At 48.9% G+C, this 26,881-nt stretch overlaps 1 protein-coding gene across 1 annotated transcript in view; it reads right to left on the bottom strand.

Annotated features, from left to right (window-relative positions):
• Positions 1 to 26,881, bottom strand: part of LOC119384790 (transformation/transcription domain-associated protein-like) — a 946,434-nt gene that overhangs the window by 278,048 nt on the left and 641,505 nt on the right. Inside the window, 1 exon segment of the mRNA XM_049413130.1 lies at positions 13,549 to 13,684. Within this exon segment, the coding sequence (XP_049269087.1) occupies positions 13,549 to 13,684 (136 nt within the window).

Below are 26,881 nucleotides of genomic sequence, written 5' to 3'. Positions count from 1 at the left end.
TGTTGTTCCATTTGCCAAACCAGACAGGAAGGTTGCCCCAGATCCAGTGGATGATGCCAATTGCCTTGGAAACTTGTTTGAGCAACAGCCAGACGTTGTGGCATGCAACACCATTAGTGGCTCAGGACAGCAAGCAGAAGTGATGCGTGAGTTCAGGGGCCTGCTGGGAGAATATGAGGCACTCTTCACAAAGTTGCCTGGTTGTACAACACTCATTGAGCACTCTATCGACACAGGTGACAGCACACCAGTCGCCCAGTCAATCCAAAAAAACAATGCATCATGGATGCTTGCTTGGACGAGATGCTAGAAGCAGGCCTAATCAGGCGGAGCATAAGCAGTTGGACAAGTGCACCAGTCCTGGTGGGAAAGAAATCCGGAGGCTACCGGGTGGCTGTCGACTACAGACGCTTGAATTCCTGCACAAGGGTACCAGTGTACCCAATGCCTCGCACTGATTGGCTCCTGGCTCAGCTAGGTAAACAATGGTTTACAAGCTTTGACCTCTCCCAAGGGTTCTTCCAAATTCCACTGCGGGAACAAGATGTTGAGAAGACTGCATTCATATGTCATAGGGGCACCTTCGAATTCACACGGATGCCGTTTGGTGTGGCTGGAGGCCCAGCCACATTCCAAGCTTTAATGGACAGGGTTCTTGAGGGCATAAACCACAAATTTGCCATGGCGTTCCTTGATGATGTCTTGGTGTACTCTCCTACAATAGAACAACACCTGGTACACGTCCGTGAAGTCCTCGAACGCATCAAGAATGCAGGGCTTACAATTAATCCAACCAAAGTACAACAATGCACTCAATCCCTCACCTTCCTTGGTCACGTTGTATCTCCAGGAGAGTGCCGACCAGACCCAGAGAAGGTGCGTGCAGTGGCAGAGTACCCACGTCCATCCAACATGAAGCAACTGCAGGCATTTCTGGGCTTAGCTGGATATTACAGGAACTTTATTCCACAATTTTCCCTCACTGCTAAGCCCTTAACCAACTTGCTCAAGACGCAACAGAAATGGCAGTGGACGAGCATTGAAGAACAGTCATTTGCGACTCTCCGAGCAAGGCTGGCAACAGATGCAGTTCTGAGCTTGCCAGACCTCAATGCACCATTTGTAGTTGAAACAGATGCCAGCAGTGTTGGTATCGCCGCAGTGCTGCTGCAACATCGGGATAACATTTTGAAGCCAATTTCATTCATCAGCAGAGGCTTGTCGGATGCGGAGCATAATTATACAGTCCAAGAGTGGGAGTGTTTGGCCGTCGTATGGGCTGTAGAGAAATTCCGATCTTATTTGGAATTCACAGAATTCGAAGTGCACTGTGATCATGCGTCATTGGCTTGGATGTTCACCACTGAGCAGGCATCTCCTCGTGTGCGGCGCTGGGTGCTACGCCTTCAAGGGTTTCAGTGCAAAATTAAGCACCGTCGTGGTAAGGCCAACATTCCTGCTGATGCCCTAAGCCGGGCACCTGTTCAGCCAAACTCCAAGACAGCAGCTGAAAGCCTGCCTGAGAGACTTTTGCCACTTAACTTGGACACTGACGAAGGCTCTGTCACGTTTGAAACCTGCCTGCCAACCACCATTGAGGACCTCAGTGTTATAAACTGTGCGAAAAAACTAGCACAGGAACAACAACGTGATGCTCTTTTGTGTGACATAACTAGAACTATCCAGGGAGAGTGCCTGCACAAAGGCACTGCCGAAACCCGTCGTCTAGAGGACCTGGCATCCACGTCTCATCTAGAGCCATCAGGACTTTTGGTGCAATGTCGCGGCGACCGTACAGTAGCCTGGTTGCCTACTCACCTTCGCCCCTTGGTCCTGCAGATGGCCCATGACCACCCGACAAGTGCCCATGCAGGATTCTACAAGACACTGCGGCGCATCAGAGACAAGTTTGTGTGGTTGGGCATGAGCAATGACACATCGAAGTATGTCCGCAGTTGCTCAGTCTGTCAAAGGACGAAAGCACAGCGTTGCAAACCCCAAGGATTTATGGCAAGCCAATGGCCTGCAGCACCAATGGAAGAACTTAGTATTGACTTAATGGGGCCGTTACCTACCAGCCCTCGGGGGCACAAGCACTTGCTGGTCATTGTTGACAAATTTACCAAATTCATTGAGCTCTTCCCTCTTCGTGCAGCAACAACACAGCAGATAGCCAGCCGTGTGGAAGAGTTCATCTGCAGACAAGGGGTACCTACTGCTATTTCTAGCGATAATGGGAAGCCCTTTGTTAGTAAATTATGGAAGAACCTGCTTAGGCGATGGAGCATCTCGGAGCGCCACACGGTGCCTTACAGGCCAGCCGGACAGATGGTCGAGCGGCACAATGGCACCGTGAAGCAGTGCATTCGTGCATACTGCAATGAGCACAAAAACTGGGACCAACACATTCCCGAGATTGCTTTTGCAATGCGAACCGCTGTAAGTGCTGCTACTGGATACACCCCAGCCCTCCTCTGCTATGGCCGTGAACTCCGAACACTCTGGCAACCCACCGAAGACAAGCAAGACGCTGAGCCTGCGGTATCATCTTCTCACGCATTCGCAGCAGAACTTCAGTCCCATTTGGCAGAGGTCATAAATGCTGCACGGCAGCATCAGCAACATGCTTGGCGTGCCCAGAAGCAGCACTACGACCAGCGACGCCGAGCCACGACATTGGAGGAAGGCGACCTTGTCCTGCGAGAAACCCACATAGTCAGTGACGCTGCAAGAGGCATCTCATCGAAGCTGGCACCAAGGCGAAATGGTCCATTCCGCATCTGCAGACGTATTGGTGCAAACACTTTCAAGCTCGTCCACCCACAGACTGGGAGAGCTTGTGGCGAGGCCCATGCCGACCAGCTCGTCAAATACCATCCTCCATGGTCAGCGGGGAGCTTCACGCTTCAAGGGGGGGACGGGCTGTGAGGACATCTATTGGTAGTGATGGGGGTACGTGGCGCCCCCTGGGCGTGGTGGCAACAGTGGACATCCGGCCTGTGTGCGGGCAGTGTGTGCGCGGACGGTGTTGTGGTTGGACGTGAGTGGCGCGGGATTCGGGGAGTGAGGCCTAACGAACACAAACGAACATGACCAATTTTTCACATATCGAACTAATTGGCGATCCCCTTCGAGTTCGATATATCAGTGTTTGACTGTAGCAACATGAAAGTGTGTCTTTTTGCTAGGTTGATGAAGCGCTGGTGGGGTGGTTTTTCATAGTTGTCTTATCAAGAATGAGGCACTGTAGAGGCCGAATTCTATTTACGTACATGATTTGGCGCAACAAAAGTGTTGCCGACGACACTTTACATGTGATAGACAAAGATGCCATTTCCCCAGTCTCTCCTCCTCTTTGAACTTCTGTGGAGGCCCAAATGATGTGGCGGAGAAGGGTGTGCTCCCTTGAAGTCCGCAGTTCCAAATCTGCCTCGTAGACGTCGATATATAAGAACATCTGAAATATTGGATGCTATAAAGCTTCGGCGTCCGATTTTTTTAACTTCCTGCCCAAATTTAAGATAATAAACAGCATTAATTGAGACCCCACCTCTGCCTCATCTTTTATATCCATGTTAAAACTAGCGTTTTCTTGAGTTAATACATTTGCGACCGTAGCGGAGCTTGAAAGGCAGCTTTGCCGCAATGCGGGGGTGTAATGAGGTAAAGCATATTGAAAATTTGAAGGAGTCATTTTCAATCGGATGTTGACTGTATTTGTCTTTGGGAAGTTTGAATAATTCGAATAGTAAAATTCCAATGCAAATCGAATCGCACAGTAAACACTATTCGAAAAATATTCGAAATTTCGAACATTCTCACACCCCTAAAAGCAAACAACCAAAAAGAAAAAAAAAAAGCTTTTGCACCCGCCATGGTGGCTCAGCGGCTGTGGCGTGATACAGTAGAACCCTGCTGTTACGTTCCTCACTGCTGCGTTTTCCCGGCTGTTACGTCGTTTTCCGCTGGCCCCGGCACAGCTCCCATAGGATACAATGTATTGGGAACCCCGCTGTTACGTCGTAACTGTCGGACCGTTCCCGTATTATACGTCGCGAAGTGCACTCGGAGCCGACCGAGTGACTACTGAAGAGAGCAGCCATGGTGCATTTTCACACAGCTTTTGCTGATTTGACCGTAACATTAGGCGCATTAGAGGCGCAAGCAACAGGATCTTTCGATTGATGCCAACAAAAGCATTGCCTTCGAGATTCGTATTGCAAAGATGGCGTCTATGACATAATTGCTCGCGAAAGCAAGGCCTTCGAGATTGGCATTTACTATTGACAAAAGCATAGCCTTTGAGATTGGTATTGCACAAACATGGCGTCTATGACGTAATTGCTTGTAAAAGCAAGGCCTTCGAGATTGGCATTCACTTCTGCCATCGCGTTGGCGTAGACTCATCATCATCGTTATTTGTCGGAGGACGGGAGGAGTTCCGAGTTGGTTGGAGCTTGCATGGTCGTGCATGCGGTTCGCGGTCGGACTCTCGGCGCTGGTCGTGATTGCGTGTGCTTAGTTTTTTCATGCCTACAGCTGTTGGTGTTAAAAGAACCACATACGTTGATTACATTTCTGTGAATGAGGCCGTCCCCAGCTCCGCGTTTCTATCCGTCGACTAGATCGCGGCTGAGCGCGCCAATTTTCGTGCTGCTCGTAAGCATTGAAATAAAATTCTGTACCACTAAATATTTTGTCGTTTTTCCTGTTTTTCGGCTCTTGCGTTTCCCGTCTCTTACATTTATTTCCTACGGTCCCTTCAAAAACGTATCAGCGGGGCTCTACTGTACTAGAGAGTACGAGGGTGCTGGTTTCATTCCCTCCCAGCTGCACTATAATGGGGTCAAATATAGCAGTGCCCATTAAAGAACCCCAGCTGGTCACAACTGATCAGGATTCCCTCACTATCACCGTCATATCGGGGTTTTGGGAGTTTTGGCACTACAAACCCCCCAAACTTAATGTTTTTTTTTATTTTTATATACACTTTAGCCTCTATTATCACCGGTTGACACTCTACACTCTAAGAAAAAATAGAGTACTTGGGGAGTATTTCTGCCACACAACAATAATCGTCATCTGGCCTGCTCGCAATTCCTTTCTTGAAAACCCAGCTCTCGTGACTTTCCTATCAAGAATGCTATGTCACGCTGATAACGCGTGCGTCGTTCGTGACCGGGATGTGCCAGGACCATGGTGATAATGCAAGGAAAGTACGCAAGGTGGATGATGATTATTGTTGTGTGGCAGAAATACTCCTAGAATACTCAATTTTTTCTTAGAGTGTAAGGCAAACGGGAGTATCTGCGGCGTCTATCAGCCGCACAACAATCATCATCGAGGTTGCTTGCCTTTCTTTCTCGAAAACTGTGCGCTGGCTACTTACCTATCACGAGTGCTCTGTCATGCTGATAGCCACATGTCGTTCGTGATCGGGAAGCACCGGGCGCGCGGTGATAACGCAAGAAAAGCCCGCGAGATAGGTGACGTTATTGTTGGGCGGCAAAAAGACGCCCCGAATATGCCTTTTTTTGTTGGAGTTTACACTCTAAAAAAAAATCGAGTATTTGGGGAATGTTTCTGCCACACAACAATATACGTCATCTGGCTTGCTCGCGTTTCCGTTCTTGAAAACCCGGCTTCGTCACTTTACGATCAAGAATGCTATGTCACGCTGATAATGCGCGCGCCATTCGTGACTGGGAAGTGCCAGGACCGCGGTGACAACGCGAGGTGGATGACGATTATTGTTGTGTGGCAGAAATACTCCCGAAATACTCAATTTCTCTTAGGGCGTACAGAACCGCATCTCCTGCTTAAAATGCGGTTTCGGTGACAAGCGCGTTATTTCGCACTTGAAGGGACTGCCTTCTTGCACTCGTTGCTGCCGGCAGTAAACTGACGCTCGCGAAACAGCCAGATTGGCGAGATCGCATGAACGATACGCCAGGGTGTGATGTACCGTAAAAACCCGCATATAGCTCGGACCCGCATATAGTCCGGGGTGTAATTCGGGGATAGCAAACGTGAGAAAAAAAGTTTTCACCCGAATATAGTCCGAGGAAAATGGAAAAAATGCATTTATTGACATTTCATTCATCCTCGTCGTCGGACGCACTCTCTTCCGAAGCTCCCTTGTCGGAAATGTTCTCCCACAGCACATCATCCTCAGTGCCATCAAGCGCGTTGGAGATGGAGCACTTTTTGAAGGCGCGGCAAACGAGCGCCTCTGGAATGCAGGCCCAAGCCTCGACTATCCACGAGCAGAGCATCGCTGGCGAGGCCCGTTTCAGCCGTCCGGCAGGGGTCACTTCTGGTTCTCCGGACCTCATCCACTCCACGTACAGGCGCTTGACATGGTCCTTAAATGGCTTATTAAGGCACACATCAAGCGGCTGCAGCTGTGATGTCATCCCTCCCGGGATGACGACGAGCTCGGTGCGGGAGTCGCGCAGCAGTCGCTTTACGGAGTCGGCCAGGTGACACCGAAACGCGTCGAGCACAAGCATCGAAGGGAGCCCCAGCAGTGCTCCGGGCCGTCGACACCACACGGACTTTATCCAGTCAAGGACTAACGATTCGTCCATCCACCCCTTGTCCTGGCAGCGGACGACGACATTTTTCGGGAACTTCTCCCCCTTCGGCAGCGTCTTTCGTTTGAACACCACGTAGGGTGGCAGCTTGCGACCGTCAGCCGTGCAGGATAACATTACAGTCACCCGCGTTTTTTCGTTTCCAGTCGACCGCACGATAACTTGCCTGGAGCCTTTTTGATGCACCGTCAGCGCCGAGGGCATATCCAGGTAGACCGGCGTCTGATCCGCGTTGCCGATCTGGCCCAGCTGAAAGGGGACTGCCTTTCGCAACGCAATTATGTACCTTTGAAAAGCCACGAGGTGCTCTTCGTAGCTCTCTGGTAGCTTCTGGGAGATCGACGTACGCCGACGTAGGGAGAACCCAGCGCGGCGCATGAAGCGAGACACCCAATGCTTGCTCGCTTTGAAATCCTCCGGCTGAATGCCTTTGTCTCGAGCGATCTCCCTTGCCTTCGCTTGTAGCAGCTCGATGTTGACAGCGAGATGTGCAGCTCGCTGCTCCCGCACAAAGTCTGTGAGTTCTCGTTCCACGTCAGGAAATGCTCCATTTTTTGGTCCGCGGAAACTTTTTCGCTGGCCGCTGCATGCAAAGAGGGCTTCCTTCTGCTTCCGCCAACCGCGAATGCTCCGCTCGTTGACTCCGAACTGCCGCTCCGCGGCACAGTTGCCGATGGTTTCGGCAGCAGCGATAACTTTTCTTTTAAAAGCAGCAGAGTACTGCCTGCGCGGTCCTGACATGGCGTAAAATCACAGGAGCAAAATCGAGGCCGTCGTTATGGGCACCAAGTTGAAGCAAAGGCCACTGACCAACTGACCAGTTAAGACTAACGCCGCTAACACTACCTAGCGCAGAAGCGCGCAGACAGCTGATGATGATGATAGCACCGCGCTATGCCGAAACCGAAACTGAATTTGGGCCGAAAATTCTTGGGACCCGCATATAGTACGGGGCCGAAATTTCGCACCCTAAAATCTAGAAAAAAACCCCGGGCTATACGCGGGTTTTTACGGTACATTTGATGGATTCTAAAGGCGTGCTGTTGGTGCTGTCGGGAACGCAGCATAACAGCTAGCTAGAAAGAAATATATGTGATGACGCCAATGACGCCGCAGTAAAGGTTACCAAAAGTGCCCACTACTGGCGTTATCATCAAATCATTTCGGAACTATGCCAAGTATAGTAGGTGACATCGCAGCATAGCGGACGGACGACTCATGCTCAAAGCGAATACAACCAAAAAAACAAAATGGGCATACATTTCGAGCAACAATTGAAGCTGACTGATTTCAGAACAATTAAATATTTAATTATATGCTAATTAACATTATTTACTGAAAGTTGTGCAAAACAACATACTCTTGTTTAATTTTCTTGATGGGATATCGAGTGCCCTGAAATTATGTTGTGTGAATATGACACATATTTAGACAGTCAATCATAATTTACACCTGAAGGGGATATTGAATTACCTGCCTATACAGTGAACTCCCATTAAGACGAACTCGTTTAAGACAAATTCTCGCTTATGCCGAACAACGTGAGAACGTTTGTTTGGTTTTCCACAGACCCAGTGCAAAAAAAATCCACTTACGACGAACAGCCTTGCACCTGCTCTTCTGTTAAGACGAACACTTTCGCGGAGACCGGGAGACCGAGGCGATTCTACAGAGGGATTATGGCAATCTTGGGGGGGCATTCCCGCGGCCGGAGGGAAAGAAAATACAAAAGCAGCAACGGCGCGAAGCGAATTCGCGCCACGGCGGAGGGAGGGAGGCAGCGACAAAAGAAAGGCCCGCGGCATCACCCGCACTTCGACCCGCAGAGCGAGCGGCAAAGCAAACAAGAAGAAAATGAGAGAGCGAGACAGTTTTGAGATCGGCTATCGGCCGCGAAGAAGCAAGCAGGGGAAAAAGTAAAAAAAAAACAAAATGACGACCGAGACTCCCTATTCGCGAAGAGAGCAGCTCTCATGACCAATGCCGTTTCTCAGCGGGAACATGTGAGCTCGCATCGTACAGCTCTCTCCACGTGGATGTTCTCCCTCTCCGACCTCGCCATCGCTGCCGTCACCATCGCCGAGGAAACGAGTTCTTTCTCGCGCCAAGCCTGCGATCGCACGTTTTCTATTCCATGCGCTTTGTTTGCTTCGCTTGTCTCGTTGAAAATGGCCAGCAAGCCAACTGCACAACGAAAGTCAATCGAGCTTTCAAGGAAAGCAGAAATTTTGTCCGAAGTGAGAGCTGGCAAGCTCACGAAGACCGAAATTGCACGCAAGTTCGGGATTGCGAAGAGCACGCTAACGGGCATCGTAAAGGATAGTGCGCGGGTAACCGCTGCATTGAGCGATGGAGACTTCGCGCCGAAGCGAAAGAAGATGCGGACGGCTGCACACAAGGGCTTGGAGGATGTTCTGCTCGCATGGATACAACGTGCTCGTAGCGTGAATCTGCCTCTGAACGGCATAGTTCTGAAGGCAAAAGTGGAGGAAATTGCCCTACGAATGAACATCGAGTTTGCCTGCAGCGACCGATGGCTCGATCGCTTCAGAAAAAGACACGGACTTGTCTTCCGATCTATTGCCGGTGAGGCCGCCGCCGTTGACGAAGTGACCTGCAACGATTGGAGGCTGACCAAGCTGAAGGAGATCCTTCAGGATTATGACCCCGGCGACGTCTACAACATCGACGAGACAGCCCTCTTTTACCAGCTGCTTCCACAGAAGACGCTCGCTTTTGCTGGCGACAACTGCACAGGGGGAAAGCACAGCAAGGTGAGGGTTACCGTACTCGTTGGCGCAAACACGTCAGGAAGCGACAAGCTGAAACTGTTGGTCATCGGCAAACCAAGATCGCCGCGCTGCTTCAAGCACGCTAAAACGCTGCCGGTGACCTACACGGCCAACTCAAAATCTTGGATGATTCAGTCGATTTTCGAGGAGTGGCTGCGAGACATGGATTGCCGTTTCCAGAAAGAAAAGAGACGCGTCATATTCCTGGTGGACAACTGCCCTGGGCACGGGCACGTCGCCGACCTTCAGGCCATTCGCTTGGAGTTTTTGCCCGCTAACACCACAGCCAAGCTCCAGCCAATGGACCAGGGGGTGATCAGCAGCCTGAAAAGGCACTATCGCCGATCTCTTCTGCAGAGAATGTTACTGTGCATGGAGAGTGACAAACAGTACACAGTGGACCTGCTGACAGCACTTCACCTCCTCACAAATGCCTGGAGCCAGGTGACTGACATGACTATAATAAATTCATTCCGTCATGCTGGTTTTGTGGTGCCCGAGTGCTCGGCGCAGGACAGTTGCGAAGACGACGAGGAAGAGGTGAGCCTCGTTGCCTCGCTAGGCAATAAAGGACTCGTCGTGGACATAGGCAGTTATGTCACTGTCGACGAAGATGTGCCAACATGCAGGGAGGACACATTGGACACATTGATTGATGAGGTTCTAGAGGTTCCTTCGGAGGTGACGTCGGAGGATGATGAAGATGCCAGCATGGGGCCTGCGCCAGTGGCAAATGATGCTGCAGATCTCTACATTAGTTCGTTAAGGAACTATTTTGAGCAGCATGAAGGAACTGAAGTGTTTTTGAGATCGCTAGGAGATATGGCGTCATTTGTGGCTGCTCGCCGATGTGCACAACAGCGACAGACGTACATTATGGACTGGATCAAGCCGAGCAAGAGCACTTGAACGCAGTTGCCTATCAGGTTACTCCCTCAAATAAATTATTTTTGTGTCTTTTTCCTTCACTGTAAGTGTACTTCATTCTTTGTTTTGAACTAAGATATTTGCATGCACCTAGGTATGTAGCCAATTCTTTTTTCGAGGGTGCTTCTGATAAGACGAACATCTGATAAGACGAACAATTCTTCATGGTCCCTTCGAGTTCGTCTTAAAGGGAGTTCACTGTATAAAACTTTTCATAATCCCCCTTCAGATTCAATATACCCGGGTTCTACTGTATGCACAGATAGGTAATATGCTGTAACTATGAAGTACAACGTGATCTAACGAGCATATATTAGCTACGTTTTGCTTAAAAAATAAGCACACGTAGCATTTGCAAATTGTCACCTGTTAGATTATTGGAATTTGTCTGAAAATTCACCTCTTTCACCGCGTATCAGGCTGTTTCCGAATATTCGGGAAAGTCCAAATATGCATTTTTCTAACCGAATGTGCTTCGATTAAGGAAAATATTCCATTCATATTCGAAATTTCGAATATGTGCACACACCTAGTAATCATGCTTTGTGCTGTGGGATGCCATGTCGATGGAAGAACGCATCCCGACATGAAACATAATGGCTGTTTATTAGCCTAGTAGCAGCAGCAGGGCGAGCATACCGACGCTGCGCTCAGTCGGGTAGCAAAGGAATGATCACGTCCGAGCTTCGCAGCTTGGTTTTATAGCCACCGTTGGTGACGTAAGCCTCTGGTGACGCTGCGAAGGTGCTGTCCCTTATCACACGCGTGGTGTAGCATGCAGCCGTGTCACACCGGGCTAGCTAGTGACGAGGCTGAGGCTGCGCCCGGAGTGCAGAGCCCTCAGGGTCTGTAGAAATCTGGGAGGCGTACCAGACGTCCACAGCGTGTTGTGACCGGAGCGGGCTGCGACGTCGGCAGCTGTGGATAGATGCCTGCGGATGGAGTGGCGCTGCCCGGTTCGTTGGAAGCGATGTATGCGGGCTTGAGCCAGTCAATCGATACGCGGAAGTCGTTCCCGTTCAGGCGCAGAGTGAAGTTTTTGTTGTCACGATGGACGACCAGGTAGGGTCCGCTGTAGGGTGGCTGGAAAGGCCTGCGGACGGTGTCGTCGCGGAGGAAAGCATGCATGCACGATGCTAGCTCCTTGAACATGAAAGGTGTAGGCTTGCTGTGGTGCAACAGTATTGAAAGTTGGTCTAGTTGGTACGGCAGCATGTTTGTGTACAGTGCGAGGAACGACTAAGATGGAATGAACAGAAGGGACACGGACGAGCGCTGACTCGCTAAAAAATCCTAACGCTTCGCATCTGGCATCGCATTGCAACACGTGTGGCTGCACACCTGTCTGTGCCGATGCAAGGATATTGTCAGAACATAGTTCCCAGACCACTAGAGAAGTGAAAGAGGCCTTTCATATCAACCGAATGGGTGACGCATGCGTAAGTGAGGCATTGTTGTCTCTCACGAACAAGGAGCTCGCATATCTTCTCAGCACGTGTGCCGTTAGGTGATTCGCTGTTACTCTTTTCATCGGTTTTTTCACGCTTCTGCACACTGTTGATATGTTTTCTGCTTTTACATACATGTGTTATTCAAATAAATCTTTTCAGTTGCGAGTCAGCGCTCGTCTGTGTCCCTTCTGTTCTTTCCGTCTTCGTCGTTCCTCGCGTTGTACACAAACATGTTGCTGTGGTGGGCTGCAGGCAACGAGCGTAAGGCCGCGATGGTGCATCGGAGCTGGGCGACGAAGTAGGTGGGATCTGACGTCGTAGTGCTGGATTGCAGTGCAGAGAGAAATTCACCTGGGAGACAGAGTGGTTCCCCGTAGACGAGCTCTGCTGGTATAGTGCGGATGTCCGGCTTGAAGGTGGCGTGAAGACTGAGGATGACGGCTGGGATGGCCTCGAGCCAGGTTGAGTCTGCGTGGCACATAATGGCTGCTTTGAATTGTCGGTGGAAACGCTCGATCATTCCGTTGGTGCAGGGGTGGTAACTGGTGGTCCTCAAGCGTTCAAAACCAATGAGGAGCCTGAAAAGGTGCGACTCGAACTGTCGTCCTTGGTTGGTGGTTACGCGGCGGGGCACCAAAACAAGCAATCCAGCCGGTGAAGAAGGCCGAGGCGATGTCTTCCGCGGTGATTCACCCGAGGGGCCATGCCTCGGGCCATCGAGTGTACCGATCGATGGCGGTGAGGCAGTAGCGATAGGGTCCAGCCGGGGGAAAGGGTCCTATGATGTCGAGGTGGACGTGCTCAAACCAACCAGAGGGCTGAGGGAATGTTCCGAGTGGTGACATGACGTGCCTGGTGACTTTAGCGCGTTGGCATTGAATGCAGGAGCGCGCCCAGGTGCGACAATCCCGCTGTGGAGGGCCAGACATAGCGGTCAGCCATGAGGTGTGTAGAGGCGCGTATGCCTGGATGGTTGAGGTTGTGGAGCTGGTTGAAAAGATCACGGCGATGGGACAGGGGCACATAGGGCCTGCTTCGTCCAGTCGACATGTCGCAACAGATTGTGGTTGTCGACCCTGGAATGGGGACTTGTTGCAGCTGTAGTGAGGACCTGCCCTTGAGAAGTTCATGCAGTTCGGAGTCCGTAGTCTGAGCCTCGGCGAAGACGTGTTTTCTGCGCAGAGCTGATGGCTGCTACACATGAAAGCGCGTCGGTGACCACGTTGTCTTTCCCGCTGACATGTTGGATGTCAGTGGTGAACTGTGCAATGAACGAGAGTTTGTTCTGCTGTACAGGCGGGAGTTTGTCGCGATGTTGAGAGGAGGCGTAGGTAAGAGGCTTGTGGTCGGTATAGATGGCGCAGTCGGGTAGCGAAGGAATGATCACGTCCGAGCTGGGCAGCTTAGTTTTATAGCCACTGTCGGTGACGTAAGCCTCCGGTGACGCTGTCCCTTATCGCAGGCGTGGTGTAGCATGCAGCCGTGTAACGCCGGATGCTAGCTAGTGACGAGGCGGAGGCTGCACCAGTTTGTGCGCAGTGTGTCGCCACAGTACAAACCAAACTATTAGCAACAAATGCTGTGAAACAGTGCAACTCTTCCTTATTGATAGTCCCTGTTCCCAAGTGTCACAATAGCTGCACTTGTGTCAGGTGAAATGCAGCTAAGTGACTTTTAAGAGCATATGACTGACTGGACTGAACCGTCAAGCCAAGTCGCCTAAAGCGCACAATTTACTTGAATGCATGCAAGTTCTGATGGCGTGTGCACCCCTAAATGTACCTGTGAGAGAGCCTCCTTCATGAGGGGCCAGTTGGGAACGCGCCAGGCACTTTCCAGCACCAGATGCGGGTTGGCACAGCTCTTCGAGCTGCCATATTCCAGCACCAGCTCCCACTGATTCAGCTCCTTGCAGCATCTGCAAGAACAAATCAGACACGATCCCATGGGTTGCTGCAAAAACATCGTGCAATCTGGGTTTTAAAGGTTCAGCACAGGTACTGATGCTACCATAAAGCTGTGCAGTTGCGCTTCGAAATAATCAAACCATGTAGGAAAGAAGACAAATGAAAGGAGAAAATACCATTGTTGCATTCAATATTTGTCACAAGCATACATGCAGATACACTAAATCAGTGATAGAAGCGACATTTTGATTTTTGGAGCAGAATCCAGAGCAGAAAAAATGCTAGTTTGACGCAGCTATTGGTGTTTTTGGAGCAGATCGAAAAATATTCCAAACGACTCCTGGAGATTAAAGCATCAATTAGACCTCTCACAAATATTAATATTTACTATTAAACACATTGAACATACAATAATCGCTTCAAATTACAAGAAACAAGTAACTGAGCAGATGGATGGTCATTGAACACAAAGTAAGAGGAGCAATGTATATTTAAAATACAAGTACTTGTGGCAGCAATGATATAAAAGCCATAAAGCTGAGCATCAGTTTACAAAAGTAGCCACAATCACATGAAGCTATTGCCAAGCAGCAGTTTATAAGCAGTAAGTGCTCAATATGTTATTCATATTTTGCCAAAACAGCCAGCATTGAAGATTTCAAAAACAAAATAAGCTAAATGAGCTATACACTAGAGCTGTGAAAATCGCAAAATTTTGAGCGTGAAGCGAATTCAAATAATAAAGTTTGGGTGCGAATCGAAAAGAATATTTTTTAATATTTCTTGAAAGTTATAGAGGATTCCTAAGCATATTCTAAATTACATTCTAAAAACATTATAGCTACGCAATGGCGCAACCGCGCGCCGCCATATTGGGCGCGTCGGAAAGAGCCCATCCCCGATTCCGAGGAGCCAGCAGGTGATGCGATTCGCTGCTTGTGACGAAGCACATTGCAGCTTCTTTGCTTTCGCGAAAAAAGCTGCAACTAGCGTGAGTTAGGCCTAGCCACGACTTCCAGCAGTGAGCTCGGTCGCAGTGTGCGTGGCTGCGGTGCCCGATGCTTGTACCCGATCTTTGTACTCGATCGCGAGTACAAAGAGTCGTCCAGCAATGGTCTTCGTCACGAGGTCCGAAGTGCTGATAAGCAGAACCTCTAACCGCGGGTCCCACGAGTCGGTCCGAGACGCGCAGCAGCGATGTTTGTGACGAGCGCGGTGCACTATCGTAATCTGATGGTTGACGTTCCGCTTGCAGCTGCCAAACTAAAGCATAATTATGTTATAAGTAGGCTTGTGCGAATAGTAAATTTTAGGTCCGAAGCGAATTCGAAGCGAATAGTGATTTGGTCGAAGCGAATTCGAATATTTTATATTAGGGGTGTGCGAATATTCGAAATTTCTAGTATTTTTCTAATAGTGTTTGCTATTCGATTCGATTCGCACTGAAATTTTACTATTCGAACTATTCGAACTTCCCAAAAACAAATACAGTCAACGTCCGACTGAAAGTGACCCCTTCAGATTTTCAATATGCTTCACCTCATTACAATCTCGTATTGCGGCAAAGCTGCCTTTTAAGTTCCGTTACGGTCGAACTTTGCCAAGAGAGAGTCAACGTCCAATAGACCGATCTCACCAGATGATTTGCGCATGCGCGAGTTTCCGACAGCGGCACGGCCGCCATCTTAGTTGGAGTACTCTGAGCACTGCTGGTACGGCTGCCTGCTGCGTGCTGCAGGTATATTGCCGTTTGGCATGAATCCTCGGCACAGAAGACAATTGAACGTTGTGTTAAACTGTGTACGGAGCTCTGATGTATGTTATTTTACTTCAGGTTATACTGCATATCCTAGCGTTAAGAGAAAAAAAAGAACAGTAGCAGCGCTTATGTGTGGCCAGGTCGTCTCGTCGTGTTTATGCGCTCGCGTCGCTTCGCTGAATAAGTATTAGAAAAAAAAATACCGGGAAATCACGTTCCTTTTGACATGAGAGCAAAAATCTTCTTTAGTGAATGCCAGCACGTGAGCGGTACAAGTTACAGTGTGCGGAAAATAACTTGCCCAAAACGCATATCTCTCCGAGACTACGAAGACGAGAAAAAAAAAAAAAAACCGATGGGACGAGAAACAAAAAAAGAAAGCTTTTTGCACTTCGTTTTTGTTCAAGCAGTACTTTCGATGTACACTGTTTCGTCAACGCAGGACTTCGATCACAGTGATGCGTTAAACGTGAATGAATATGAGACGGTCACAGTGACGAGGGTGGCGATGCGGGCTTGTTGGTTGGTCATACTTGAATGAGTTGAGCGCATACGAGGACACGGACAGAAGGAAGAGACGTACACACACTGGCGCTACTAACAACAATGGTTTATTTCATTCTCCTGCCGATTCATATACCAGTTTTGCGCACGACAGTCACGTGAACACTCTTTCATAAAAAAACAACAATTTGATAACAACCAGGGAATTCACCTCACGAGAAGATAAACAGGGTGCACAGGCAATGACAAGCAAATTTAATGATTCATGCGCAGAAAGTGTAATTCTTTAGCACTCAGGGACATTGAGGGATTGCTAACACAAGCGTCTCCAAGATAATCGATTTGTTCGGCTTCAATGATCAGCCTAGTAATTTCGGACCGGTTCCTACTGACGACAAAGGTTCCCTGAAAGTTCGGTTTGCACGCACAACCATGGCAGTGTTGCGCCAGGAAGCCGTCAGGTGGGAAGTTGCCCACTTTATTACAGTGCTCACCAAGCCGGACATTTAGGCAGCGGCCAGTCTGCCCAATGTAAGCACGGCCACAAGACAGAGGAATGCGGTATACAACGTTAGTCACACACTGCACAAAAGGTTTTCTGTGCTTAATGGAGCATTCAGACTGAGATGTCTTATCTGGATTAGTTTTCTTGCACAACTTACTGAGTTTAAACGGGGCGGAAAAGACAACACGGGTGTTAACTCTGGCGGCTATTTTTTTGAGATTGTGCGATACTTGATGGATATACGGAACGACTGCCACGTTTCTATTTTCAGGCGAGGGGCGATCATTGGTGCTGGCATTACAGTGCATACCTTTACATTCTTTAAGCAAACACTCGGCTACTGCAACTATGAGGTAGGTCGGGTACCCTGCTGTTTGTAAACGTGAAGCTTGCTTCCTAAAGCTCTCGTCAAGCATGTGCACACAGGACTTACTGAGGGCATTTTTGAGACACATTTTTACGATACCCCTTTTAACGAGCTTAGAGTGACTCGAGTTAAACGCCAATAACGACTTATTTGCCCTGGGCTCGTAACACCAGCAAATTAGATCATCTGCAAGTGTGAGCGATACGTCAAGAAATCTGATGACACCATCTGCAGGCTGCTCAACAGTCACAACCAAGGGACAAAGACAGTTACGTATCAATGATACAAGGTCATTACACTGATCATTGAAATGATTAGTCGTACATTTAAAAAACACAATAAAATCGTCAACGAACCTAAAAACTGTTACACTGCTACCCCTTGCGTCAAGCTGCGTGGACATCTGTCGGTCAATTCTAGCTAAAAACAGATCGCTTAAAATAGGTGCTAGGCAGGAGCCGATACATACTCCTGCTTTCTGTAGGAAGGAAACTTCCTTCCTTTGGATGAAAGTGGAAGTTAGATAAAATTGGAGCAGCTCCAAGAAAGCACCCACCGAAACACCGGCTTCGCCGGAAAACTTAACGGAGCCAAATTCGTCAATAGATTCTTCAATGCAAAGCAAAAGCTTGTCATGGGGCAGAGAATAGTAGAGGTCTTTTACGTCGACAGAAAAGGTTTTCAGGCCTTCCTTAGCATGAGTGGCTAAAAACTCTAAAACCTGGTTAGAATTTTTGATAAGAAATGGATCCCGGACTTCGAGAAGCCTAAGCTTATCGAGTAGATACACAGCAATCTCCTTCTGCCACGTCCCTTTTTCGGATATGATAACCCTGAAGGGTATGTTCAATTTGTGGGTCTTCGCACTGAAGAACACATCTAAGGATAATTTGTCACTTTTTTCAACACTTTTGCGTAGTCTATCAAGGCCTAAGCTCTTGCACATTTTCACTGCTCTTGCCTTGACTTTGGCCAAGGAAACATTGTTGTGCACGTTAAACACTTCCGACACCGCTTTGCATGCTTTTTCGTTAAAACAACTGCGCGAGAAGACGGCAAAGCCGCCTTCTTTATCGGCGGGTATTACACAGAGAGAATGTTCTTGAAGGTAGGAGCACGCGCGTTTCACAGGAAGTCTAGAAGCTGATGGTTTGCAGCGGAGCAACACGTCAACTCCCTCCGAGTTGATTCTCGGCTCGTCCTCAGGGGGAACGCGCTTTGAAACCTGCCGAACTACGGTAAGCAGCTCAGAGTTACTCCGCTTAGTTTCAACACCAAACTTAGGTCCGAGGCTAAGAACGTGGCGCACATCCGCAGGGAGGCTAAAACCTTCAGGAATGCAAACACTGCTGCTGACCTTTTGGCGAGCCTCTGCGCAGCGGCGACGAAGATGCTTTAGCTGGATACCCCAGAGGTGTTCCGTAACTTGATCCGCCAGACGGAGGTGCTTCTTGAGAAGACAGGACGCGACACTGGGTTCAAAGGCCCTGTGTAGCTGAACGCTGAGGTAGGTCCCAAGCAGGCGGGCTTGCCGCTGCCATTCCGAGCGCAATATCTTCAATATTCTTTTGGCGTGACCAATGGACGGGGTAAAATAGCCAAAGATGGCCAAAACGTCTTCTGGTAGAAAACCGTTGCGTATACAAAAGCTGAGAGAACGTGCTTTGCAAACGGCCGTGGCAAGGATGGCGACAGTGCGGCTAGGATCTTGAAACACATATAAGAAAGGGCCCGAAGAACGAGAAATGAAGTCGACGAGGGTGGCGATGCGGGCTTGTTGGTTGGTCATACTTGAATGAGTTGAGCGCATACGAGGACACGGACAGAAGGAAGAGACGTACACACACTGGCGCTACTAACAACAATGGTTTATTTCATTCTCCTGCCGATTCATATACCAGTTTTGCGCACGACAGTCACGTGAACACTCTTTCATAAAAAAACAACAATTTGATAACAACCAGGGAATTCACCTCACGAGAAGATAAACAGGGTGCACAGGCAATGACAAGCAAATTAAATTAAAAGCAAATTAACTATTTGCTTGTCATTGCCTGTGCACCCTGTTTATCTTCTCGTGAGGTGAATTCCCTGGTTGTTATCAAATTGTTGTTTTTTTATGAAAGAGTGTTCACGTGACTGTCGTGCGCAAAACTGGTATATGAATCGGCAGGAGAATGAAATAAACCATTGTTGTTAGTAGCGCCAGTGTGTGTACGTCTCTTCCTTCTGTCCGTGTCCTCGTATGCGCTCAACTCATTCAAGTATGACCAACCAACAAGCCCGCATCGCCACCCTCGTCGACTTCATTTCTCGTTCTTCGGGCCCTTTCTTATATGTGTTTCAAGATCCTAGCCGCACTGTCGCCATCCTTGCCACGGCCGTTTGCAAAGCACGTTCTCTCAGCTTTTGTATACGCAACGGTTTTCTACCAGAAGACGTTTTGGCCATCTTTGGCTATTTTACTCCGTCCATTGGTCACGCCAAAAGAATATTGAAGATATTGCGCTCGGAATGGCAGCGGCAAGCCCGCCTGCTTCGGACCTACCTCAGCGTTCAGCTACACAGGGCCTTTGAACCCAGTGTCGCGTCCTGTCTTCTCAAGAAGCACCTCCGTCTGGCGGATCAAGTTACGGAACACCTCTGGGGTATCCAGCTAAAGCATCTTCGTCGCCGCTGCGCAGAGGCTCGCCAAAAGGTCAGCAGCAGTGTTTGCATTCCTGAAGGTTTTAGCCTCCCTGCGGATGTGCGCCACGTTCTTAGCCTCGGACCTAAGTTTGGTGTTGAAACTAAGCGGAGTAACTCTGAGCTGCTTACCGTAGTTCGGCAGGTTTCAAAGCGCGTTCCCCCTGAGGACGAGCCGAGAATCAACTCGGAGGGAGTTGACGTGTTGCTCCGCTGCAAACCATCAGCTTCTAGACTTCCTGTGAAACGCGCGTGCTCCTACCTTCAAGAACATTCTCTCTGTGTAATACCCGCCGATAAAGAAGGCGGCTTCGCCGTCTTCTCGCGCAGTTGTTTTAACGAAAAAGCATGCAAAGCGGTGTCGGAAGTGTTTAACGTGCACAACAATGTTTCCTTGGCCAAAGTCAAGGCAAGAGCAGTGAAAATGTGCAAGAGCTTAGGCCTTGATAGACTACGCAAAAGTGTTGAAAAAAGTGACAAATTATCCTTAGATGTGTTCTTCAGTGCGAAGACCCACAAATTGAACATACCCTTCAGGGTTATCATATCCGAAAAAGGGACGTGGCAGAAGGAGATTGCTGTGTATCTACTCGATAAGCTTAGGCTTCTCGAAGTCCGGGATCCATTTCTTATCAAAAATTCTAACCAGGTTTTAGAGTTTTTAGCCACTCATGCTAAGGAAGGCCTGAAAACCTTTTCTGTCGACGTAAAAGACCTCTACTATTCTCTGCCCCATGACAAGCTTTTGCTTTGCATTGAAGAATCTATTGACGAATTTGGCTCCGTTAAGTTTTCCGGCGAAGCCGGTGTTTCGGTGGGTGCTTTCTTGGAGCTGCTCCAATTTTATCTAACTTCCACTTTCATCCAAAGGAAGGAAGTTTCCTTCCTACAGAAAGCAGGAGTATGTATCGGCTCCTGCCTAGCACCTATTTTAAGCGATCTGTTTTTAGCTAGAATTGACCGACAGATGTCCACGCAGCTTGACGCAAGGGGTAGCAGTGTAACAGTTTTTAGGTTCGTTGACGATTTTATTGTGTTTTTTAAATGTACGACTAATCATTTCAATGATCAGTGTAATGACCTTGTATCATTGATACGTAACTGTCTTTGTCCCTTGGTTGTGACTGTTGAGCAGCCTGCAGATGGTGTCATCAGATTTCTTGACGTATCGCTCACACTTGCAGATGATCTAATTTGCTGGTGTTACGAGCCCAGGGCAAATAAGTCGTTATTGGCGTTTAACTCGAGTCACTCTAAGCTCGTTAAAAGGGGTATCGTAAAAATGTGTCTCAAAAATGCCCTCAGTAAGTCCTGTGTGCACATGCTTGACGAGAGCTTTAGGAAGCAAGCTTCACGTTTACAAACAGCAGGGTACCCGACCTACCTCATAGTTGCAGTAGCCGAGTGTTTGCTTAAAGAATGTAAAGGTATGCACTGTAATGCCAGCACCAATGATCGCCCCTCGCCTGAAAATAGAAACGTGGCAGTCGTTCCGTATCTCCATCAAGTATCGCACAATCTCAAAAAAATAGCCGCCAGAGTTAACACCCGTGTTGTCTTTTCCGCCCCGTTTAAACTCAGTAAGTTGTGCAAGAAAACTAATCCAGATAAGACATCTCAGTCTGAATGCTCCATTAAGCACAGAAAACCTTTTGTGCAGTGTGTGACTAACGTTGTATACCGCATTCCTCTGTCTTGTGGCCGTGCTTACATTGGGCAGACTGGCCGCTGCCTAAATGTCCGGCTTGGTGAGCACTGTAATAAAGTGGGCAACTTCCCACCTGACGGCTTCCTGGCGCAACACTGCCATGGTTGTGCGTGCAAACCGAACTTTCAGGGAACCTTTGTCGTCAGTAGGAACCGGTCCGAAATTACTAGGCTGATCATTGAAGCCGAACAAATCGATTATCTTGGAGACGCTTGTGTTAGCAATCCCTCAATGTCCCTGAGTGCTAAAGAATTACACTTTCTGCGCATGAATCATTAAATTTGCTTGTCATTGCCTGTGCACCCTGTTTATCTTCTCGTGAGGTGAATTCCCTGGTTGTTATCAAATTGTTGTTTTTTTATGAAAGAGTGTTCACGTGACTGTCGTGCGCAAAACTGGTATATGAATCGGCAGGAGAATGAAATAAACCATTGTTGTTAGTAGCGCCAGTGTGTGTACGTCTCTTCCTTCTGTCCGTGTCCTCGTATGCGCTCAACTCATTCAAGGGTCACAGTGAAGCAGGTTAGAAGCGCGTCCACGGGGCGACGACTGCAGCTGCAGCCGCATGCCGTTCGGAAATGTTTAACGTCACGGAAATCTTGTGAACGACAAAATATCTCCTGCTGCACAAGGGATGGATGAGTCAGTAAGAGGTTTTGGTGCCACACACAATGCGGCGGATGAGCAGTAGCCCGCTCAGGCCGGCGCTGGCATCCCAGCCGATGGCTCGGCGCCGATATCGTCATTAGGGCTATACCGCTTCGAAGCTGCAGTGTACGGTACGTTAATAAGAACCACCTACGCTCATATAAGAAGCTAAGCTTTGCTACCGCTGTTGCTGCTTTACGCTGCGTTCGCGATAATATCATATTTTGAAAGGAATAGGGAAATACCGGCGGCGAAGTTGGCTGCGATGCCGGCACGGTCGAGTTTTCGCCGTGCACTCCACGGCGCGAGCTGTACACAGTATGCAGTTGTAAGTTTGGCTATCACAGGTCTCATTCATACTAGACACTTGACAGTCGTCATCGCTTTTGATGGTCGGTTTAGGTATCGCTATACATTTAAGCGATCTCTGTTTTGCCCGGAACACGTTGTATCCAACCTGTCGCCGCTGGCGCGCCGAGGGGACCGAGCACATGTTGTATGAAGTTTTGCTGTCGCTGATCGGACCATCAGTCGCGCAGAAAGCTTATGATGCAATAGTCCGCTGCTAAATTACCATGCATTATACACACGGAATTCACAAACACGTTGAACAATACGTTGAAAGTGCGCGGTAGTTGCCGCTCCGTCCGTCTTGGTTGACTGTCACACACATTCCTGTCGGAGCTTGACATCCCTTGAAAGCACGCAAAAACCGAGTCATTTTGCTTCAGGTTGCTGTTGTAGCATCCTAGCACGCAGCACGTGAACCCAACTATCGCGATTCATCCAAATACGGCCGCTAAAACTCGTTAATGCAGCTCGCCGATGCACCAGCTATATGTAGCTGAACGTACCGAGTACTCTAAGTTCCGGCATGCACTGCGGCAGCGGTGGCGTAGTGCAACTCGCGGTGAGATCGGTCTATTGGAAGTGGTCCCTAGATTTTCAATATACTTCACCTCATCACACCCCAGTATTGCGGCAAAGCTGCCTTTCAAGCTCCGTTATGGTCGAACTTTGCCAAGACACAACGTCCAATTAAAAGTGGTCCCTAAATTTTCAGTATGTTTCACCTCATCACTCCGAGGTATTGCGGCAAAGCTGCCTTTCAAGCTCCGTTATGGTCAAACTTTGCCAAGACACAGTCAACGTCCGATTGGAAGTGGTCCCTATATTTTTCAATATGCTTCACCTCATCACACCCCGGTATCGCGGCAAAGCTGCCTTTCAAGCCATGCTACGGTCGCAAATGTATGAACTCAAGAAAACGCTGGTTCCAACATGGATACGAAAGATGTGGCAGAGGTGGGGGTCAAGTAATGCTGTTTTGGACCTGAAATTTGGGCAGGAAGTCCGAAAAATCGGAAGCTGAAGCTTTTTAGCCTCCAAAATTTCAGATGTTCTTATATATCGACGTCTACGAGGCAGATTTGGAACTCTGGACTTGAAGGGAGCACACCCTTGTCCGCCACATCAGTTGGGCTTCCACAGAAGTTGAAAGAGGAGCAGAGGCTGAGGAAATGGCATCTTTGCCCATCACATGTAAAGTGTTGTAGGCAACACTTTGGTTGCACCAAATCATGTATATAAATAGAATTCGGCCTCTACATTGCCTCATTCTCGATAAGACAGCTATGAAACACCACCCCGCCAGTCCTTCATCAACCTAGCGAAAAGGAACACTTTCATGTTGCTATCTCATAAGAATATGCTTAGGAATCCTCTGTAACTTTTTTTCCTGCAATTTCGCTTCGAAGTATTCGAAAAATATTCTAGAAATATTCGAGAAATATCCGAAAAATATTCTATTCGATTCGCACTCACATTTCAATATTCGAATTCGCTTCGCACCCAAAATTTTGCTATTCGCACAGCTCTAGTTTATATTACATATAATAAAGAAAAATGAGCATATCTGTCAGGACTCAACTAACCTGCGGAATATTTTTAATCCTTTGAGGGTCGAATTTTTTCGCGAAATCCAGTCCAAAAATGTGTAATTTTTTTATTGCTGAAATAAATTCTTCAGACGATTCTATTTAGAAAAAAATTGTCTAAAATTTTTTTCGTGACCGTAAAGAGACAAAAAAAATCAGTTTTGTTGTTACATATGGTTTATTCGTAGTGAAATCAAGCAGAATCCTAAAAAAAAAAAGTTTCAAATTTTTTTATAAATAAAAATTATGCATTGTATTAAACATAGCTCACAGACATACAAAAATTAGCGCACCAGAGTACGTTTCCGGTTAAAAACGTTCGTGCTCTAACACTAAAAACTTTTCAGCGTGTGAGAGTCTTTGAAGCATGGCTCGCCGCGCACGCGTTTCAATGTCTTCCTCGATCGTCATCGGAGTCTGAACTCGTCAAAAAATCCTCGTCTGACGAACATAAATCCAATGAATCCAATTCTGATTCGGCACTTGGGGAATAGTACGCATCGGAAGAATCGCTGCTCGACTCACCGGCAGCAGCGCAACCAGCGCGCTTCCATAGCGTAAGCAAACTGCGTCAGTGAGCGCACGGAAGAAAACTATGGTTGTGCGCCCGTCCGGAAAGCAAAACGAGTGAAACAGCTACAGTAATACTTTGTCTTATTGCCAACAAGACGTAGTTAGTTTTTCCGAGACCCCAAAACAGGAAACGCAATCACGGCGGCGTCGTTTGTGTAATTTAGCGCCGCACGAAAACGGATGTAATCGCGCGCCGGGGAGCAATAAACGAGACAGTAACAAGCGGTCACCCTTTGAGAGATTAGAAACCAACAGCCATCAGCTTTGCGGGCGCAGGAAGCGAAAACCACTCGAAGGACAAAACCGAAACCAGCCGGACCGCGTGCGTGCGTTCTGATGCGAGACTACAACCGCCGCGCCTCTTTGGAAAGCAAAGAAGAAGAGATGGAGAAACATTGGCGCATTAAAAAAATTACACGTATTCCCGAAGCGTGGCAGCACATTCCAAGCAAGAGAAATGGGAGAAGGCGCGCGTTTGAAACCAACCGCGCCGTGGGCGCTCTCGGTTGCAGAAGCGATAGCCAGCGCGCGGCGCGCCATTTTGCAAAGCATAAAAAAAGCAACGGAGAGACATCGGCGCATGAAAAAAATTCCACGTATTCCCGAAGCGTGCCAGCACATGCCAAGCAAGAGGAATGATCGAAAAGGGTGCGCACTTTAAACCAGCTGCACCGCGAACGCGCTCGGATGGGCAAGCGATAGGCGGCGCGCCGTTTTGGGAAGCAAAAAAAAAACAAACAAAAAAGCAATGGAGAGACATCGGCGCATGAAAAAAATTCCACGTATTCCCGAAGGAAAACACCGTGAGCACAACCTGTCGAGAGAGGAGAGCAATGCGATCCGTGCGCTCCAAAAGGATGAAAAGATTGTCATCCTCCCGGCCGACAAAGGCAACGCGATGGTCCTGCTTGATAGGGAGGCGTACGACGACAAAGTTCAGGATTTGCTCCAAAGCCCGGCCTATGAAAAGCTGACGAAAGACCCCACAGCAAGAGTCCAAAGGGAACTGAACAAGCTTCTGGCGGATATCTTCAAAGGACACCAAGAGGCAAGAGCCATCTATCTCCAGCTCATCTGCAGGAACGGCTCTGCACCAGGATTTTACGGGCTTCCAAAGATCCATAAGCCCACCATCCCGCTCCGTCCGATCGTGGATTTTACATCTTCTCCACTCCGTGCGCTGTCCCAATATCTCCACCGGACTCTGGCGCCGCTCGTGGGAAAAACACCAACCCACATACGCAACGCCAGCCACTTCGTGGAGCGCATGAAGGAAGTGACCGTGAGCAGTGATGAGTGCCTCGTCTCGTTCGACGTCCTGTCCTTGTTCACCAGCGTGCCCATAACACTAGCGGTGTCTTGCGCACGGGCAGCTTTGAATGACTACGAACTCCTGAGTGAAAGAACCTGCCTGAGCACCGATGAGCTGTGCCGCCTACTGGAGTACTGCCTCAAGGGAACATACTTTAGTGTCAACGGGGACTTCTACAGACAGGCCAACGGGACCGCGATGGGAGCAGCCGTCTCCGTTACAGCTGCGAACCTCGCAATGGAGCACGTAGAAGAGGCGGCACTGCGTTCCTTTATTGAAAGGCCGAAAGTATTTGTGAGGTATGTGGACGACTGCTTCTGCATCATAAAGAGAACAGCGGTAGACAGCTTCCTCGAACATCTTAACTCCGTCGACCAAGCAATCCAGTTTACGGTGGAAAGAGAACAAGACGGAGCGCTACCGTTCCTCGATGTTTTAGTACGACGACAAGGCGAACGCATGACCTTCTCGGTGTACAGAAAACCAACGCACACCGGCAGGTATTTGCATTTCACCTCGAGTCACCCCACTGCCCACAAAGCTTCCGTGGTGTCGGCACTCTTTTCACGAGCAAGAGCCATTTGCACATCAGAAGGAGAGAGAAAGAGAGAAGAAGAGAGGGTCGTGGCCGAGTTAAGAAAGAACGGATACACGACAGCTTTCATCCGCCGTGTGGCACGCCGCATGCCGAGAGATCAGCTTCCCCACCGCGGAGACGCACCTGCGAACGACACACGTGACCCTCCTCCCACGCTGGCCACCCCACCGGATACAATGGTATCGAAGAAATCAGCCCAACGAGTCGTCATCCCGTATGTTCCGGGAACTAGCGAACAGCTCACCAGGGTTCTCGGAAAAGCTGGGGTCACGGTGGTTCACAAGCCGGCCTCAACGCTCGCTCGCTTACTACCGCGGCCGAAAGATCGACCATCCCGGGAGCAATACCAGGGCGTGGTCTATAAAGTGTCATGTGCTGACTGTCCAGCGAGCTACATAGGCGAGAGTAAGTGCTTCCCGGAAAGAATGCGCCAACACAAAAACGACGTCGGAAAGATGGAAATACAACGCAGTGCCCTTGCAGAGCATTGCGAGAAGCACGACCACAAAATTGACTTCGAGGGCGCTTCCATCATAGAAACGGAAAGGAATCTGGGAAGGAGGCTCTTACTCGAGTCGTGGCACATCCAGAACACACCTGCGAACGTGAACC

Source organism: Rhipicephalus sanguineus, chromosome 3, assembly GCF_013339695.2.
Source record: "Rhipicephalus sanguineus isolate Rsan-2018 chromosome 3, BIME_Rsan_1.4, whole genome shotgun sequence".
Taxonomy (NCBI): domain Eukaryota; kingdom Metazoa; phylum Arthropoda; class Arachnida; order Ixodida; family Ixodidae; genus Rhipicephalus; species Rhipicephalus sanguineus.
This window is presented reverse-complemented; position numbering and strand designations above follow the sequence as displayed.